The sequence below is a fragment of the Ictidomys tridecemlineatus genome, chromosome 4, assembly GCF_052094955.1.
Source record: "Ictidomys tridecemlineatus isolate mIctTri1 chromosome 4, mIctTri1.hap1, whole genome shotgun sequence".
Lineage (NCBI taxonomy): Eukaryota > Metazoa > Chordata > Mammalia > Rodentia > Sciuridae > Ictidomys > Ictidomys tridecemlineatus.
In genome coordinates, this window is record NC_135480.1 from 87654284 (window position 1) to 87674053 (window position 19770).

General features: G+C 37.1%; 1 protein-coding gene and 1 pseudogene across 1 annotated transcript; one reads left to right on the forward strand and one right to left on the reverse strand.

The window, feature by feature from the left end:
• Positions 1–1408: 1408 nt before the first annotated feature.
• Positions 1409–10037, reverse strand: LOC101957150 (stromelysin-1). Its single transcript, XM_078045129.1, has 10 exons — positions 9751–10037; positions 8736–8980; positions 8494–8642; positions 8236–8361; positions 5956–6120; positions 5651–5804; positions 4637–4770; positions 4100–4259; positions 2942–3045; positions 1409–1818 (listed from the first exon to the last, which is right to left on the reverse strand). The coding sequence occupies exons 1-10, from the start codon at positions 9994–9996 to the stop codon at positions 1718–1720; spliced, it is 1584 nt and encodes a 527-aa protein (XP_077901255.1). The 5' UTR covers positions 9997–10037; the 3' UTR covers positions 1409–1717.
• A 2566-nt stretch (positions 10038–12603) lies between these two features.
• Positions 12604–14670, forward strand: LOC101965353 (origin recognition complex subunit 2 pseudogene; annotated as a pseudogene).
• The last annotated feature ends 5100 nt before the right edge of the window (positions 14671–19770 follow it).

Here is a 19770-nt window from a genome sequence, read left to right on the forward strand (position 1 = left end):
TCAATGCTGAAAACTAAGCTGAGCATGGTGGTGCATGCCTGTGGTCTCAGTCATTCAGGAGGTTGACCAGGGAGGGCTTAAGCCCAGGTGTTCGAGATAAACCCAGACAACATAGCAAGATGCAATATCTATTAAATAAATACATATGTAAATAAATAAATACTGAAAATTCCCACATATTTATGTTCTGTCTTTTGAATTCCAGACTACTTTGTCTTGCAATTACCTGAATATCTCACAGACATTTCAAGAAATGACAAAACTAAGTAATTAATTTCAACTCTTGCCCTTCCCTCATAAACCTTCTCTTGTCATTCTTCCTCCATCTCAGTAAATGATGTCACCTTCTACCTTTGTGCTCAAACAAACTATCTGGGGATTATTTTGGATACTTTCTCTTTAGCTGCATGTCTAACCCCTCACTGAGCCCTAATGTCCATCTTATTTGCATATTTGCCATTTCTTCTCTGTGACCCTGCTATGTGACCAAGTTAGTTATGCCATTATCTCCTACCTACTCTCCACACCTCCCTTCAAACCTTCTCTATGTTATTTCCTCAAAAGCTTTTTTCTAAAGCCATCAAGTTCAAATTAGATTTCCCTATTATTTTACAAAAGGTGTCTGTTTTTCCTTTGCAACTCTTAATTAAGTTTACAATCACATGTTCACATTTGCGATTATTTGCATATAATCATTTTTGCCCAATTGTAATCTCAATAAGGGCAGCAGGGACTGTGTCCATTTTTCCAGGTTCCTATGTCCACAACCTAGCACAATGCCTAGCACATGAGTATGATTAATAAATTATTCTCAAAGGAATGGATCAACCAAAGGGTGAACTCTTACCCTGGCATTGTGCTAGAGATGTTACTTAAGGGCAATAAACGTCTTTTAGAACTGTCATTTATCAATGGACATTTACCTCTATGTACAGATATAAAATGAGTATAAGAGGATATTTTCATGTGTGAACAGGGTATTTATGAGAAAATTTGTTGGCTAGGGCAGGGAAGGGGCATTACTGAGGGAATATATAAGTAAAAGGAAGAGACCAAGAGTTAACTTTGACTTTCTGACCTGTGAAAAGATGTGTGTGATGATCATAGGGTTCACTTCACAATTATTCTCAGAGCCTACTCTACAATATGACAATCCCCTAGATCATTCTTCTTAGGTATGTCAGAACATGTACAATGTCTCGGTGGTAGAAATAAGCATCCTATTTGTATGGTGCATGGGGAGGGCAAGTGGATGATTGTCTTCAGTTCTGGATAAACCCATTATGAGATCCTAGCAAGGGAGACTAGTGCTGCCAGCTGCACTGACCAAGCATCTCAGGCTGTCTATTGCTCATCCCATACTGTGCCCAAGATGATAAGAATTATTCTTGAAAAAAAGAACAAAAAATTAAATAAGTGACAAATTATATTTATTAAATAACAAGCAAATAGTTTATATAGATACAATCACTTGTCTGTTGCCCATGAACACTTCCCTTTCTCTTGTGAAAGATCAGCCCATGTGCCAAAGTGCAAGATAAGCAGCAGTCCTTTTGAATGCCCTGTAAGGTGAAGATGACTGACAAGAAACAGAGCTCATACTTGAGTTCTGTCCTAGTACTTGCAGGAGAAAACGAACCACTTCAATTCACAAATGCAGACGAAGAATTGATAGCTCTATTTAAAATGCCCATGTTGTGCCTTCTCCTTCTCTCTCCTAACAATTAAACCAGCTGTTACTCTTCAAGATGTGTGTCACTTTCTTTGCATTTGGATCAAACTCCAACTGTGAAGATCCACTGAAGAAATAGAAAAACCCTGCAAATACAGACAAGAGAAACAGTGATTTTTTTTTTTTCAAAAAAAGAAATCGGGCAACAGAGAAAACTCAGAAAAATAGATAACTGAAAATATTAAGTCTTTATAGAGTTTTACTCTGTGCTAGGAAAAATACTAAGCATTTTATGAGATTGTTTTTCATTTATTTATACAACAGCCCTGAAAGGGAAACACATCTAACTCCGTCTTACAGTTGAGCAAGTAGAGGTTTGGACAGATTCAGATGCTTGTCTAGGCTTACTCCACAAAGAAGGAAGGTGTCTGTATCGTAGCCAAGTTCTAAATATTTAGGTTGTTCTGCTTCTAATCAGAAAAAACAAACAAACAAAAACCCTCTCTGCTTGCTTGAAAACTATGATCTCTTTCGTGCTTGCTTGTTTGCTTTCCTTCCTTACTCCTTCCCTTCCCTCCCTCTCTTTCTCTCTCTCTCTATTTCTTTCTTTCTTCATAACATTCCTCCTCCTCCCTTTTCTCCACTGTGCAGCCTGAGGGACATTTCTGGCCTCAAAGAATCACAGTAAATCTTTCAAAACAAAGGCCACACTTCAGTGTTCTGAAAACATGGTACCCAGGTTATCTTTCAGTAAAGATCATCAACCTTCATTCACTTATCCATGAGTGAGAAAAATGCTTTTTTAAATTATTATTATTAAAACCTTGAGTACACAGGAAGAAAAGTATTTGCAATGTGGCCAATCACAAATTTAAACAAGACAGAGAAATCTCCCTGGGAATTAGTAATAAAAACTGGATGAGATGAGGGAGAAGGTCAGCCAGGCAGTATTAAACCTGACCACATCTTTTGATGGGATATTTGCACCAACACATGGTAATGTGATAAAGTAACACCTGAGAAATTTGGTTTTTATATACAACATGTATAAAATAGAGGTTTGTGTTAATTATCTTTACAATGCAAAACAACTCATGTGAGGTAGTAATACAGTTGGTACAGAGGTAGGTGAATTGAAATTTGGGGGAAGGAGGAGGGAACTGACTTTTTAAAAATCCTGTTATTAAAATTTATTCAATTCTCGTCTTCCCACTGATGCCATGGAATGTTTAAAGGGCCCTACAGTGAACAGAGTAAGAATCCTCTTACCAAATGCTTCAAAAACAGCGTCAACCTTTGAGTCCACCCCTGGAAAGTCTTCAGCCACCTGCCTGGGAAAGCCTGGCTCCATTGATTGGCTCTTCTCATCAAATCTGTACCAAGTAAAAGAAGACCAGCTCAGGATTGCGTACAGACTGTGTTAACCAAATTCATAAATCATATGGAATTCTAGTAAATTTCCCAAGTACTGCAAATAAACATCAAGCATATTTATTACTATAGAAATATATGACCTTAACAACACTACCAACTTAATTATTAAGGCCAAAGCTTCATTAAGAGCAGGTGCAACACTCTACTATGTAAGATGGGGCTTATAATTTTTGTAATGGACTGTAAGGAAAGATCCTTAGTTGTCTATTTGCAGGCATGAAGTTGTAAACAGATAAATGTACACACAGATACACACAGAGTGGGTTTAATCATTTATCTGAAATACAACCTCAAGTTCCTGACCATAATTGGTCTGTATATACCTGTCCTCCCTCCTTACCCCACACAAGAGGAGTTCTGTGGCTGCCTCCTAAGAAAAGGGTTTGAGACAAGAAGCAGAGCATGAAAATATGTTTTGGGCTCATGGGCTGGGCATTGTGTGGTCTGCCCTGATATCTCAGAGTCTGGGAAGATGGCCTAGGCACTAGCCTGTCTTCAAATCCTGAGCTGTATTCATGAAACAGGATTAATTTTTCTTGTTGCTCCTCAAACAGGCAGAGATAATAAATGAGTCAATTTAAAGGAGTCCTTGAAAGCATATGTAATGTTAGTAAGATAAGACAAACACGCCGTGAGACAGAGATGAGCTGGGCTTGAAGTCTTGAAGTTCAGGAGGGGAGGCTTCATGGGGGCAATGGGATTTGAACCAGGACTCAAAGAATGGGAAGGATCAAGTGGGAAGAGAAAAAATGAGGGACTCCAGGTAGGTGGGGAGCAGTGTAGAAGTAGAAGTGCCAGCCAAGTTGATGGAACACCACTCAGGAGAGCTGAAGCAATGTCTGCTGTGAGGCACTGCCCTGTGTCTGGGGAGGTGCTGGCCCACAGTGTCAGGAGCCCCCACCCTCTAGTGAGAGGGAAGCAGATCCAAGGGTAGAGTGGAGGGGCCATCTCCCTAACTGGGATCTAGGCAAAGTCTTTCCTATTGCATCTTACCTCCAGTATTCACCCTCTACAAAGAAGTAAGTTTTCTTCTTTTCTTTATCAGAAATGGCTGCATCAATTTTCCTTACTGTTGGGGGGAAACCCAGTGTATAGATGCTTCGTGGGTAACCAGCTTCTACTGCTTGTCCTCTGATGGCCCAGAACTGGTTTCCTATTTGTTAAAAATTCAGAGTCATATTGACTTAATAACAGTTAAAATCCTTTTAGTTTTAGAAATACATTTGAGCACCTTAAAGATGAAGCTTAAGTTTTAGATTTAGTCTCCAGCTCCATAGTGGACATTTAACAAAAATATACATATTAAAGGAATGAACAAAAATCAAATGAATGAATTTACAACCCTGGGTAGTTTATCTTCCTGTGTTCATTTTTTTAAAACCTCAGATATAATAGAATATGATCGATCTTAGCTATTTTCTCATAACCTTTAGCAACTTTAACAGCCAAAATTTGACACAGTAGAGAAAATTAAAGTCCTATTAAGTTTGATTGTCAGAGAGTTTATTTCAATGTTTATATAATAATTACCTTTAAAAATGAAAACAGTATCCTTGCTAGTAACTTCACATGCAGCATCCACACTTGAAGGAAGGGATGGCCAAAATGAAGAGATCAGATGAAACTCAGGTTCCAGGGCCCTGAGAGATTTGCGCCAAAAATGCCTGAAATCCATGTTAAGAGAAGTGTAAATTAGAAAATAATCTTTCATCTTTAGCACAATTTCCTCCCTGTCCCACTTCTCCCACTGTCTCCCATTCCTTCATCTTCTAGGTTAGATTCCAGATGGAAATTAGGTATATCATCATTGGAAAAGTAGCTTTACTTTTTCTTCAGAACACTGCAAAGTGTTTCCTGTCACAGATTTCCAGAGTAATGTCTTCTGTGAAAGGAAAGTTATCCTACCATGAAAACTAAGCGGCCCAGTGTAAGCTTTAACTACCTGTAGGACATGCAAAATGGTGTATACACCATGTTACCGTCCACACTTTTCAAAAAGATTGTGTGTGTGTGTATGTGTGTGTGTGTGTGTGTGTGTGTGTGTGTTGCTTAAATATATTCTTGTATATGCCTAGAATAATTCTGGGAGAAAACACAAGAAGTATTGACTGTAGAGTCATCTGGGGAAGCAAAAATGTAACTTTCATTTGGGCAGTTTGAATATGTAGCATGTGTGTATATATCAAACTGTAAGCAAATTAAATGTAATACTTATCCTGGCATCATTTTGAAAGGAAGCACAGATAAAATTCTGAATCTAAAGATCTACTTGTATCCTTTGAAAAGTAAATATGACTTAGAATGTCCAGGAAAAACAATTCAAGATCAAGAACCAAATCATCCTGAGTTTTCATATGTGAACTTGGCAATTTAGGAAAATGTGGAAAGGAGAGCACCAGATCTGAATGATTTGAAGCTCAGGGGAAATGTTTTTTATCTTAAATGTTTAATGTTTAAATATCTCTATCAAGTTTCTGTTTGTTTTCTTTCCTAAGCATTTTACATCAAAAGGATAGAGAGGAAAATATAATTTTCTGGCCTGACCTGTCTTTAAAGAATAGGATTTCTCCCCTGAGGGTGCTGACTGCGTCAAAGGACAAAGCAGGATCACACATGGTTGGTGGTGAGCCTAGCCCAGACTCTGGTGAGCTAGACTTTGTGGGCTCCAGGGGATTCCGAGGGGGGTCAGTGGCAGGTCCTGAAGGAAAAAGTAAAGAAGGCAAACATGAGGGGAAAGGTGATGTGGATTTAGATGCTTTGCAAACATCCTCAAGGTGTTGTGAGCTAAATCTCCAATACTCACATGGCATCGTTGGTTGCAAAGCTACCTTTTGACCAGCATCACTTACCATAGAGGGACTGAATGCCATCCACATCATCTTGAGAAAGGCGGAAGCGGGCCAGGTCTGTGAAGGATTTGTAGACTGGATACATCAAGGCTTCGGGGTTGGCCGAATGAAAGAGACCCAGGGAGTGGCCAAGTTCATGAGCAGCAACCAGGAATAAATTGGTCCCTACTTCAGAAATATAAAAATAGTTACTTATTCCCTAAATACATGTACATTATATAGGTAGCTGTGCAATTTATTTATTTCTCAGAACCACACAGGCACACAGGGCTCTTTTCGTTTTCCTGCCTTGTTCATTGATTAATTGTGCAATTAACTGATTACACATTTAATGGAAAGCCAAGTGTATTTCAAGACTCATACTTGAAATTAATCAAGAGAAAGTACCCAGGCACAATTTCCTCCCTGTTCCTCCCCAGCCTCAAGAGCCTTTTTACTCCTATGCAGATATGAAGGGACTTGTTTAGCATATCAACAAATATTTCTCTTGTTTGCCAATGAAAAGAGAAACACTGTTTCAGTGTATTAACATTTTCCAGTCACAGTCTCAGTTGAACAGATCACCCTGTATTCTGTTCTGGACTCCTTGAACAATCATACTCCTGTGGCTTTCTATTGGAATATTGCCTGCATAATTTTTAGCCTCATAATCATTACACACATACTGAGTCCAAAAAGATGAATTATGATAGATGTCATAGGATTTGCAAAATTGGTTTAAAGTATAACATGACCAATCATGTCTAGTGTTTGTTACAAAAAAGATTTTGGATATACAAACGTGGGCTGCATTCAGATTTTTTTCTTCATATTATATATTTAAAAACCCGCAATTGGAAATTGGAAAGCTTTCAGTAATTATGATTGACAAACAAGTAAGTATACTTTACTTTTTAAAGTATTGCTTGGGCAATTTGCAACCCTGGGAAAGTTCTCGTTTAAGACTGTAGAAACCTTACTTTGTAAGAAGATGTAAATTGAATCAAAACAAGAATTTCATATAGCACTAAACTCACATATGTATTTTCTACAGATATTCTGTTTGTATTTTCATTATAAATGCAAATTAAATCTCAGAAGTAGAATTACTTGTTTCAGTCATTTTTTGGAAAACTTTGGAAGACATTCCCCAAACTATACCGTTATGAACTGAGAAAATTTCTTCCACCTAAATAGTTTGAGTATTGTATTGGGGTTGGTCCTTTCTTTCACAAGTCCCCCAATAGTCTTCTTAACCTAGAAGTAGTAAAATGTTGACTGAGCCATAAAGAACAAAAAGAACCTAAGTTTCTGGAATTTAGTTTTGATTTATGTCTGAAAAGCACAGTTGGTGGGAGAAATTGCATAAACAATATCCAGGGCACCTTTTAGTGTAGATGCAATGCACTATACCATCTCTTGTATATCTGCTGTTAATAATAGTCCTCCTTAGAGCACAGACAATCCACAGTCATTAAAAAAAAATAACAATGATATTTCCTATATTGAGCTTATTAGGAGAGGGAATAAACTTTTGGGGGGATGAGTACTAGGGATTGAACTCAGGGACACTCAACCACTGAGCCACATCCCCAGCCCTATTTTATATTTTATTTAGAAATAGGGTCTTCACTGAGTTGCTTAGTGCCTTACTGTTGCTGAGGCTGGCTTTGAACTTGCAATCTTTCTGCCTTGGTCCTCTGAGCTACTGAGATTACAGGTGTGTGCCACCACACCTGTCAGGGAATAAACTTTTAAACATACAAAAATTTGTTCAATAATAATAAAACAAAACTATATTCTGGGGGCTGGGGCTGTAGTTCAGTGGCAAAGTGCTTACCTAGCATTTGTGAGGCACTGGGTTTGATCCTTAGCACCACATAAAAATAAACAAAGGCATGCTGTCCATCTAATATATAGATAGATAGATAGATAGATAGATAGATAGATAGATAGATAGATAGATAGATATATTTTTTTCCCTGACAAGGCAGAGTGGCACATGCCTGTAATCTCAGCAGTTTGGCAGGCTGAGGCAGGAGGATTGTAAGTTCAAAGCCAGCCTCAGCAACTTAGCGAGGGCCTAAGTAATTTAGTAAGATCCCCTCTCAAAATAAAAAATGAAAATGTGGCTCAGTGGTTAAGTACCAATGGGTTCAATCCTTGAGACAAAAAAAATCATAGTACATAATATATATATATTCTGTTGATCCCTAACCCAATGGGAAATACAGAACAGACATTTTCTTGATAATTCTAAATATAAAGAGAAACTAACACTCTATCACATGTAACACTAACCTGCTGTATCCTTCGTCCATTGCTCATCGTCATCGAAGTGAGCATCACCATTAATCCCTGGCCCAGGTGCATAGGCATGAGCCAAAACTTGTCCAGGTCCATCAAAAGGGATAAAGTCTCCATGTTCTAAAAGGAAAAAAATTTTTTTTCCTTTTAAAAAGATAGGCAATTATGATCTCTCCTGAGCCATCAATGAAATAGCATCTGATAAATACTTGCATTTCATTTGATTTTTTTAATTTTCATGATTCTTTTTACCTCTAACTGCAAATGAGATCATTATGTCAGCCTCTCCTTCATGCATCCTGGAGAATGTGAGTGGAGTCACCTCCTCCCAGACTTTCAGAGCTTTCTCAATGGCAGAATCAACAGCATCTCTTGGCAAATCCGGGGTGTAATTCACGATTCTAGATGAGAAAATATGAAGAAAGTAATGTTTTCTCCTGTGATACAGCCAATCAAATTTCAATAACATGTGAGGACCTCTTTGGACCCATTACCTGTAAGTAAGGTGGTTTTTCCCCCACTTTGGCATGCCAGGAAATGTATTGAAGTGACCAACGTCAGGGACTCCACATCTGGGCTTGTTGATCACTTCCAATGTGTTAGAGTCCAGCTTTCCTGTCACTTCCAGTCCAAGGAACTTCTGCATTTCTTGGATTTTTTTAACAACAGGACTACTGTCCTTTCTTCTAACAAATTGTTTCCCATCGTTTGCAAGGTTGTAATATTTTTCTAGGTATTGCTAGTGGAATAAGCACAGTTTTTTTTAAAAAGATTTTTAGAACTAGCTATTCATAGTAAAATTTTAGAGTTCCCCACTTTTCTTAATCTATTTGAAATGTTTCTCTAGTTTGCTGAAATAATAAATGTCAGAGTGCATTTAATTCTTCAGTTAGAGACTTCTCCTCGTCCTTGCTTCACATTTGTAACCAAACATCTCTGCAGCTTAGTTTGTTATCAAAACATGCAGGTGAAATAGAAAATTGAGATAAATTTCCAGTGCCCTTAAATGAGAATTTTTTTTAAAAAATTTAACAAATAAACCTCTTTGAGCATAAATATTTTCAGGTTTCAAGAAAATTTATTCAATTTTCCACTTTATGCTTTTCATAAAGATCTACCTTAAGAAAAATGTTGGACAAATTCCCTTGTGCAAGCATATCAGCACTATAAATATTTAGGTAAAATTACATTGGATTAAAGTACCCAAAGAAGTTCCAAGAAAGACATGGTTCATAAACTCTTCCCTTGCTATTCATGTTCCTCCAGCTGCTAATCCTGTGCTGCTGTGTGATCTCAAAAAATACCCAATATTTCTAGGCTTTCTTTCTTCCAACATAAAAAAAGAGTATCCCAAATGATGTGATATTGAGACCTCTTCATTCTAGTACTTTATAAATCTCCATCCTTGAACTATTCTTATGCAGTAAGTCAAACCCTTCTGTGGGCAGCAGAGATGGTTTCCCTGCTTGGCCCCCACCAATGCATGTGAGGGCTATTTCCATTAGTTACCTGAAGAAGCTCCATGCTGGTGTCTGCGCCTCTTGAAGCTCCATTCAGTGGATAGGCTGAGCAAACTGCCACACACAGCAGCAGAACTGGGAGACTCCTCATTTCCAGTGGCTTTCCTTGGATCCCAGATGCCTTTTGCCCTGCTCTCTGTCTACCTCCTGCTAAGTCCACCCTCTGCAGCTCAACATTTATAGAGTGATAGTGTTTGTTTAGATCACTCGAAGCTTGACTCATCATTACTTTCATCCAAATGGCAGCGGGACCATATCCAAAAATTCCGAATTCAAAGTAGGATGATATAACCTACTTTACTAATTTTTCTCAAACTTCCCAATTTTGCAAGGCAAAATAGTGATTAATCTCCAGGAAATACTTCCTGTCGTGGCAGAAGAGAAAACTAGGACATTTTTTTTTAAGATGGAAAAATTGACTAGAATTCACTGGCAAATTATGTTTGTGTTTGAGAGTGGTAGACTGACTTGTTAAAAAGTCAGAATTGTGCAGAACTTTTAAAAGCCGTTTTATTTTAAAAACATATACTAAAATTAAATACAGTGAGATATAAACAAATGAAAAGATGCATACACATAGCTGTAATCTATACTATATGCTATTATATTTTAAAATATAGGACATAATATCTAGAAGAAAATTCATTCTTTTTTTGTGTCTTGAATTTGAAATACCTGCAATTGATTTCTGGTTGCATTTGCCAATCCCTAAAAATAGGAAAAGTTCATGGGAAAAAAAGAACAAAGATGGTCTATTAAAAAGAAGGAGGGATATGCTTTTTGGGTCGGTTTTAATTATTTACCCAATTTATTAGTGAGTGGTGGAACCAAAATAGCTATTCCACAAAAACTTGTAGAATTGAAATGAATGACATTGCTCACCGAACTGGAATTCTACCTTTGTCTTCTACCTTATTATTCTTTTTCAATTTCATTTCTTCATCCTTAAATTCAAATTAGTAGATGATTTGAGGTTGAAAAAAAAAAGACATCCTAAATTCTCTCTTCATAATTCTTCTTTTCTCTTCTCTTCTTCTCCCCTCCCCTCCTCTCTCCTTTTCTTTCCCTTCCTTTGTCAACTACAGTGTTGATCACATTATTGGTATATAATAAATGCTTATAAGGAAGATGTTGAACATTCTCAGGGAAAGTTTTTCTTAAACATTTTAGGGTCCTCATCACCTGCTCTCACCCACTTCCCCGTCTCTTCCCTGATCACTGCCTGTTAATTTGTTTCCTAAAATGTAGAACATTCTGGGAATGAGAACTAGGTAAAGTGCTGAATTAAAATTTTATGCACCTAAGAGGTAATTAATAAGTGAAAGTTTTGCTTCCTCCATTTGCATTTTGTTTTATTTTTATATGCTTCTTAATAATTGTTGGAGAGATTTCACCCACTAAGTATAAAAGATGCAATTGGATTTCCCATTGGTGGTAAGAGTTCTAAAACTGGAAGTGTCCAAACAGAAACCAGATGCTCACATGGCAGGAAGCCATATACAAATTTAAGCATCCATTTTTGGGTTAGATTCTACATAAAAACAACTCAAAACTAGTGTTCTAAACATACAACTCAAACAAAAACAAACCCTAGTGTTCCATGGTTTTCCATTCCTTTGGGGAAAAAAATCTGTATCTTGTCTGCATTGAAGTAAGGAGGAAATATTTGTCCACACTGATGGGTGAACAAGGTGGATGGGGGTGGTGGCAGAACCTGTACCAAATATGAATTCCAGGAAGGAACAATGGAGGCAACCGGGGGAGGTAGTAAGAAATCAAAAGCAGAAGGGTTACAGCAACTGCAATGCAAATTCCTTCTAGATGAAGGCTTCTCCTTGCATTTTGTTGATTAAACTTGAAATGTCAATTCTTTAATGAAAAAGAATAATCAAATCAAAGAACAACTGAGTAGAACAAGGAAAAAGAAGAAGGAAAGAAGGGAGGGTAGGTGAATTTATAATTCAAATGTAGAAGGAAACTGTGAACACGAGAAATGGACATTTTCCACAAAAGAATGAAAATGGCTATTCCATAAAACATCATTTATTGCATGGTTAAATATATATGAGGGACAGATAATGGCTGGTTTTATAAATCTGACTTTCGTAATAATCAGAATCTTGGAATTAAATTCAAACTGATCCAAACTTGCATCTGTTTGTCCAAGGAACATTCGATCTGATAAATCTTCACATTTGTCTTCCTGTTTACCATGCTTCTTCATGACTAATTAGACATGATGAAGCATGATCCTTGCCACAGCCAGCTGATATAATCATTCAGCTATATATTAATTTATCAAGTGTCTGAATCTGAAAGTCTTTGGAATATCCAGAACAAGAGTGTAGACGTAAAGAAAATCTTAAAAGAGAAGTTTAGAAAAAGTTACAAATCAAGGTAAAGTTAATTTTAAATTAGCTTTTTCCAAAAGTAAGAAAGAAAAAAGGAATGCGGAAACAAGGAAATGAAGGAAAGAAGGTTATAATCTAGAAGACATAGTACCTATACAATTAGCTCTATAAGAGATAAATCAAGAATTAGAGAAATGCAATTAAACCTACACTGAGATTCATCTCACTCTAGTCAAAATGGCAATTATCAAGAATACAAGTAACAATAAATGTTGGCAAGGATGTGAGGGAAAAGGTACACTCATATATTGCTGGTGGGACTGAAAATTGGTACAACCACTCTGAAAAATAGTATGGAGACTCCTCTTTAGTATGGAAACTAAAAAGAACAAATAAAAATTTTAAAGAAAGAAAGAGATTGTACTGGAGTGAAGCAGAAAGTGTTTGCTTTAAGAGAAGACCATAGGTAAAGCAGCAAATGAGAATCCAGAATGTTTAAACATGGAGGAAAATTCAGGTATAGAATAAACAGCTATGCAGAGGCAAAAAAGAGTGTGGGGCTAGAGATGTAATCCAGCTGTCAAGTGCTTACCTTGCATACACAGGGCCCTGAGTTTGATTTCTAGCAACACACATGTACACGTGGAAAATGGCAGAATTACGTCGTATTGAAGAGAAGGATCATAATGAAATATGAAAAAATAAAATTGTGGGATGATAGTTTGGACCCTGATAATGTAAGATCGTTAGTCTGCAGCTAAGATGTTTAGAGTTCATTCTATTTTTGGTGGAAAGTCATGTTTCTACAAAATACAATAAAGTGTGATATACTTATTATAGAAAATTTAGAATATACTAAAAAGTAGAAAGAAAAAGTAAATCATTTATAGTCATGGCATAGGAGAAAAACCTATTAATACCATTAATTATGTACTTTCTTCTAAATTTTTAATGCCAGCATATTATCTTTTACATCATGTTAATCATGGGAATTTATAAAATTTTATTTCCCCCCCCCCAAATTCTGAATCTCACTAGCCAGAGGAAAGTTTTAATAGGCACTATATTTCATCTGATTTGAGGGATAAATCATATTGCTTACAGATTTTTTTTCCCACATGTGCTTTTCATAGTTGAACTCATGCCATATTTGTTGATTTTTATACCTGTTTTCCACAGAAACCTTCAAATATTCCAGTTGGAAGTTAATTAGAATAATAAAAGGGGATCAGGAACAGATGATATCTGTACCTGGGTGGTGTAGTTTTTGGGGTTTTGTTTTTGTTTTTGTTTTTATGTGTAAAAGTACAATAGCTCAAGCTCTTGGGCTTCCTGTCTTGGCGTGTGAGCTCTCCTCTCCCTCTTGTAAGTGTTCCTACCATGATGCCATTCACTTCATGATCCAGCGAAGGAGGCCTCAGCAGGGCTGAACCCTTGCCTACACCATGCCCTCAAACTTCCTGAATTAATCCTTGAAAAATAGCCCTTCTCCAGATGGTGGGAATAAAACTTATTCTCTTCAAAATAGAAAACATTTTGAAAGATGGCTAGATTAGCTAGAACTAGCCAAAACACCAAGCAAAATATGTCACTAGTTTGAAGAATGATCCTTTAATTCTGATAAAAATAGCAAGGGGCACTCTGCTTCAGATAAAATCTGAATCTCTGTCAACACTTGTCCATAGTCTAAGGAAAGATGAACATTTCCAAGCACTCGTTCTGACAGCCAAAGTGAATATTCTGCTTCCAACTCCAAGGATGAGGAAGGGGTTGCTGAGGAACATAATGCAGTCACGTCTAGTCAAAAGATTCAAGCTCACAACAGAGTAGTTTCAGCTCCTGTTTGCAAAGAAACAACTTCAAGAGAATAAAAAAGAGAGAAAACAAATGATTTAGTTCAAGAATATTTTGAAGCTCATAGCTGTTTAGAAATTTTAGCCTTCGATAGAACATTGAAGAAGCTAAAGAGAGACAAAACCGGTCAGAAGTTTGTGCAATTTATTGAGCAAGATTCTCTTTTGTTGTCTGCTGAATGTGAACAACTAAATCAACACATGAAAAATCATTTCATAAAAGGATGCTGCAGTTCCGTCTTGGGTTCTACATGGTACTTTATGATTTGGGTCCTAGGAGAAATTTACTAGAAAGGTTTTGAAACACCAGGCTGCAAGATATTACTACTCGTGCTTTCATCAATGTCTTCCTTCCTGGAGTCAGTGTGAGATCAGTCCTGAATTATATAACAGAAGAAATGTTTGACTGTATGGGTGATCTCTGGAGTGTACCAGATCAGTTAGAGTGGATAATCAACAAATTTAAAGAAGATTCCTCTTTGAAATTCTTTCTTCTCGTCCACAATTTGTATAGCCAAATGATGGGAGGGGATAACAGCCAGCATATTACTAGAGTTGCCACCTCTATGTAACATACACCTCATAGCATCTACCAATCACCTCAATGCTTCTCTCACACGGAATCATGCAAAGCAGAGTCTTTATAACTGGCTTGGGTGTGGCACTACAACACAGAGCCCTTATACTAAAGAAACCTCCTTGTAAGAATTCTGGTTAAATAATCTGTATCCCTACCACTTAGGTCCTGACTCCTGTCTTACAAAGTCTTACCACAACACAAGGGGGATTTTTTTCAAACTACTAATGAAGTATCAGCTGGGTAACAGATGTCCTTCCTTCTTTTCAAAACTTTCTTCTCAAAGTTCACTAGCAGTGTTGAGTGGCATTTCTCATCAAATAATTATCTGACACTCTAGGCGCTGTTAAATGAATTTAGGTACCACAAACTCACAAAAACAAAGAAGGGAACTTGGGAATGTTTCATAATTCCTGCTGGCAATGGATCATTGATTGATCTCTTGGAAAACGAGGAAGAAGAGGCTTGAAGTTGTCCTTTGCTCTTGAACCTTCCATGGAAGTGTTGTTGTACCCCAGCTGCCCCTTCCCTAGTTTAAAGGGCTGTCTTATACCCAACACTAGGCTCTTTTTAAGGCAAACAGTTAAAATGAGGCAGAGATATCATCAATTAGAAGTTTTGATTAGCCTGACTAGGTACCATCTCTAGTACTAAGCAGTGGTCCTCAAGTTGAGAAAAATGTGCCTTTTATTTATCACATCTATGGAGACTTCTTGCTGGAACAGTGTGCTCAGGGACTATTGGGAACTGTATTTTAAAAATTCTTTTATACAAGAGATATTATTCTTATTTTTGAAGGCTTTTCAATACTTCTCAAGTTGATTATTTGCAAATATGCTTGTTCCAGAGTGTGGAAGTACACACATATGCATTGCATAAATCTGTTTCATTTGCTGTTCTTACTGTCAGAACTGATGAATGTAATGGAGAAGACAGATCATCTCTTACTGCTTCTGACAAAAGATCGGGAAGAAGTAATGATCCAGTTTCCTCCTTTTGGATTTAGGCTACATACCTGCAATTGGGGGAACATAGCACTATTTATAACACTGGGGTAATGGGAAAAATAACAAAGAGCATGCAGGGTGTACACCCAACCTAGAAAGCATGTGAACAGTGGGTCACGATGTTTGGAAAAGCTGACATTCTGTGCCATGACTTTCATGATTCAAATGAAAAACACTGGCTAGAGAAATAAAATCCTGAATTACATTTTAGTAATTGTTTTCAAGACAATGGGAATGAAAACATTTAATTATTTTTGCAAAAAAAAAAAAAGAAAGAAAGAAAAGCATAATGACTAAGATCACTCAACATGAGTGGTAAAAATGTTGAAATCCATCATTCAAATTCCTTGGCACTGGCAAAGGCTTTTATGTGGCTCCAGGCAACTCTGCTCTTATGGAAGGAAGAAGAACATTTTGTAATATTCTTGTCATAAATATTCCAATTGTGTAAGAACAGAATAATAAATTAATTTTTAGTGGTACCTCAACAGGCAGTATGTCCCATCTGATTATAGGGTAAAAAAATGTCACTTAAGAAATACTGTTTCTCACATGAGGATTAGAGTGGAAGCAGAAGGAAAGATTAGGACCAAACCTAGCTCCAGGCTATAAAATCCACCTGGTGAGCAATCCTTCAATCAGAAAACTGACTTTGTCAAACAGCTGAGTAACAGCAGCTCTATAAACTTTTGGGAGCTTGACATACACATTCTGGAATTGTTCATTTTTAGTCAGTTGGCAATTGCATGTCTTTAAGCAATTTTTTCCCCAAAAGATGGTTTAGGATTTACTGATTCCACCAGCATGTTTGAGCATGGCTTTTCTTAAAATATCGTTTGTCAGATAACTTGATGAGTATGAAATTCTAAGGTCACAATCTTTTTTCTTTCTTCCCATCTCAAGATTCATTCAATAGAGATACAGCTTTGGTCTTTTATAGATAGAAACATATGTGTTCTGGCCCCTGTTAACAGCAAAATATCTTTAGAGTTCTTTTGGATGACTAGAAGTCACAGAGCTTTCATAAGACAAGCACAGATAGGCCTCTGGGTCTTCTTTTTTCCCAATAGAGCTTAACAGTCCCTATAAAAAGTGGGGACACTCATTCCCAAATGAGAAAAACTTTGTTTTTCATGCTGTTAGTTCTGTTTTTCATTCCATTTCATGTGCTCTAGTGCAAGAAAGCAGCTGGGAAATCAGCTACTACAGTAGCTACTAGGTAGTTGTCTTTTTGGACCAAAACTTTTTTCATTTAATATTTTTGGTCAGATAAGTGTCAACATCAGAACTGTTCTTTTGTGGAATCTATCTGGTAGCAGCGATTAAGGTGTATTAGAATGTATAGAAAGTGAAGTGGACTGTTTAGAGGCTATAATGATCAAAGTGAGGTATAAAGGCAACTTGAGCCAGGCATGGGACACATGCCTATAATCCCAGCACCTCAGGAGGCTGAGGCAGGAGGATCTTGAATTTAAAGCCAGCCTCAGCAATATAGTGAGGCCCTAAGCAAGTTGGTGAGACCCTGTCCCTGAATAAAATATAAAAAAGGACTGATGATGTGGCTCAGTGATTAAATGTCCCTCGGTTCAATCCCCAGTACCAAAATAAATAAATAAAGGCAACTTGAAGGGCTCCAGATATCAGTAAAAAGAATTGATGCAGAAAAAAATGATATGGACAGAACAAAGACAGGCAGGGTGAGAGGCAAGGCATGGCCTCATGTCCTATAAATTGGGAAGACTTGAAAATAGGTGGTCTATAATTAAAACTGGGTTCCTTTCTTGGTGGATCTTTGCCTGGTGTGGAAATAAACAAAGATCACCCAAATGAGAAAAAGCAAAGACTACTTATTCATAGCTAGCTATAATAAGGGAAATCAGCCGCTGTCATTTGAGATTTGACAGGCTCAAAATGCAGGTAGAGAAGGAGGGCAAATTCTCAATGTGATAATGAAGGCTTCAGGTCTGCCCAACTGGAGGTTGCTGGCAGGGGAAGGTGCTGGCTGGTTACTGGATATGGAGCATCCTGTGTGATGGCTTTTGGGTACATGTGTAGTCTCCTCTGACTGGTCCAAAGTTGGAAGGAGGGACAAAAATAAAGACACCAGTCCATGTGAATGGTATGTTTTTTCCCACCCTTTCACCTTCAGTCTGTGGATGTCTTTTCCTGTGAGATGAGTCTCTTGAAAGCAACATATAGTTGGGTCTTCTTTTAAAATCCAATCTGTCAGTCTATGTCTTTTAATTGATGAGTTTAAGCCATTTACATTCAGAGTTATTATTGAAATATGCTGTGTATTCCCTGTTTGGTTTATTTTGGTTTTTAACTTGACTTGGTTTTTCCTCTGATTGGCCTTTCCTTTAGTGTAGTTCCTCCCTTTGCTGATTTTCATTGTTATTTTTCATTTCCCCCTCCTGCAATATTTTGCTGAGGATGCTCTGTACTGTAGGCTTTCTCACTGTAAATTCTTTTAACTTTTGTTTATCATGAAATATTTTTATTTTGTCATCAAATCTGAAGCTTAATTTTGCTGGATATAAGATTCTTGGTTGGCATCCATTTTCTTTCAGAGCTTGGTATATGTTGTTCAAGGATCTTCTGGCTTTGAGGATCTGGGTTGAAAAATCTGCTGAGATATATACCTAATTAAAATAAGTAAATAAATTTTAAAAATAGGAATCAAATTTGTCCAAATTATTTTATTGTGTGGAATTTAAACCCCAAAGTAAAATAGCACCAGTTGCTAAAAAACAAAAAAGACACTGTCAGTTATTCATCAAAACATCGCCACCGGGGGCTAATTGTGACAGAAGTGATGGCTGTTTAGCTTCCTGGATTATGATTAGCGTTGACAATCTGGCTTCCTACAAGTCTGACTTCATAGGATGCTGGCTTTCTGGGTTACATTGTAGATAAAGGGACTGGTATGATTGGAAGGTTGCACAGGTTCACATATGATCTAGACATTGTCCTTTTCTATGTTCACTCTCCCACTAAGCAAGTTGTTCTGAACTCCATGGCTCTTGTACTTCTGTAACAGGAGAAAGTCTGGGGCATTCCATTGGCTGAATGACCACATCTGTTTGACTTAAACTCTGTAATTCATAAGTACTTTATTCTCGGAGTTAGATTTCTTCATATTTTTCTTCAATTCTGTACTTCAGTACTGCTCATTGCCCTGACACATCTGTGACAATGACACTAGGCTGCTTTGTCACTGCTCTGAGGGACCTCATCTTCTTTCAAGTCATAACTTTGTTAGTGTCAACACATCCTTTGGATGGGTCACGTTATATATGAATGATAAAATGAAAGAGTTGTGGTAACTGCTAACATCAGGGTTGGATATATACCAAGATGAAGCCAACTCACACAGATCCCCTGAGCCACTGTCAGCATGTCAGCCTATTCCACATTAAAACCACACTGTCTTTTGCTAAGAAGCCTTTTAATTTGAATCCATCTCATTTACTGATTCTTGATTTTACTTCTTACACTTTAGGTGTCTTGGTAGGGAAGTCAGATCCTAGCCAATGTGATGAAGATTTGGGCCTTTTTTTTTTTTTTCTGTTAGGCACAGGGTCTCTATTCTAATGCTTAAGTCTTTGATCCACTTTGAGTTGATTTTTGTGCAGGATGAGAGATAGAGATTTAATTTCATTTAATTTCATTTGCTACATGTGGATTTCTAGTTTTGCCAGCACCATTTATTGAATAAGCTATCTTTTCTCCAATGAATTTGGCTCCCTTGTCTAGTATGAGTTAACTGTATTTATGCAGGTTTGTCTCTGTGTCCTCTATTTTGTACCATTGGTCTACATGTCTATTTTGGTGCCAAAACCATGCTATTTTTGTTACTATTGCTCCATAGTATAGTTTAAGGTCTGGTATTGTGGTGTCTCCTACTTCACTTTTGTTGCTAAGGATTGCTTTAGCTATTCTGGGTCTCTTATTTTTCCAAATGAATTTCATTGTTGCGTTTTCTTTTTCTATGAAGAATTTCATTGGGATTTTAATAGGAATTGCATTAAATCTGTTTAACTCTTTTGGTAGTATGGCCATTTTGACAATATTAATCTTACCTATCCAGGAGCATGGGAGATCTTTCCATCTTTTGAGGTTTTCTTCAATTTATTTCTTTAGTGTTCTGTAGTTTCCATTGTAGAGGTCTCTCACCTCTTTTGTTAGATTGATTCCCAGCTTTTTTTTTTTTTTTTTTTG

Excerpts from the sequence above, each read along its gene's own strand:
- LOC101957150 (XM_078045129.1), bottom strand. The coding sequence starts at position 9,996 with ATGAAAGTAATGATGAGTCAAGCTTCGAGTGATCTAAACAAACACTAT. Across the intron at positions 6,121-8,235 it reads ATGGACGAAGGATACAGCAG|GGACCAATTTATTCCTGGTT; the intron begins GTTAGTGTTACA and ends TTTCTGAAGTAG. Across the intron at positions 1,819-2,941 it reads CGCTGTTTTTGAAGCATTTG|GGTTTTTCTATTTCTTCAGT; the intron begins GTAAGAGGATTC and ends CTGTATTTGCAG.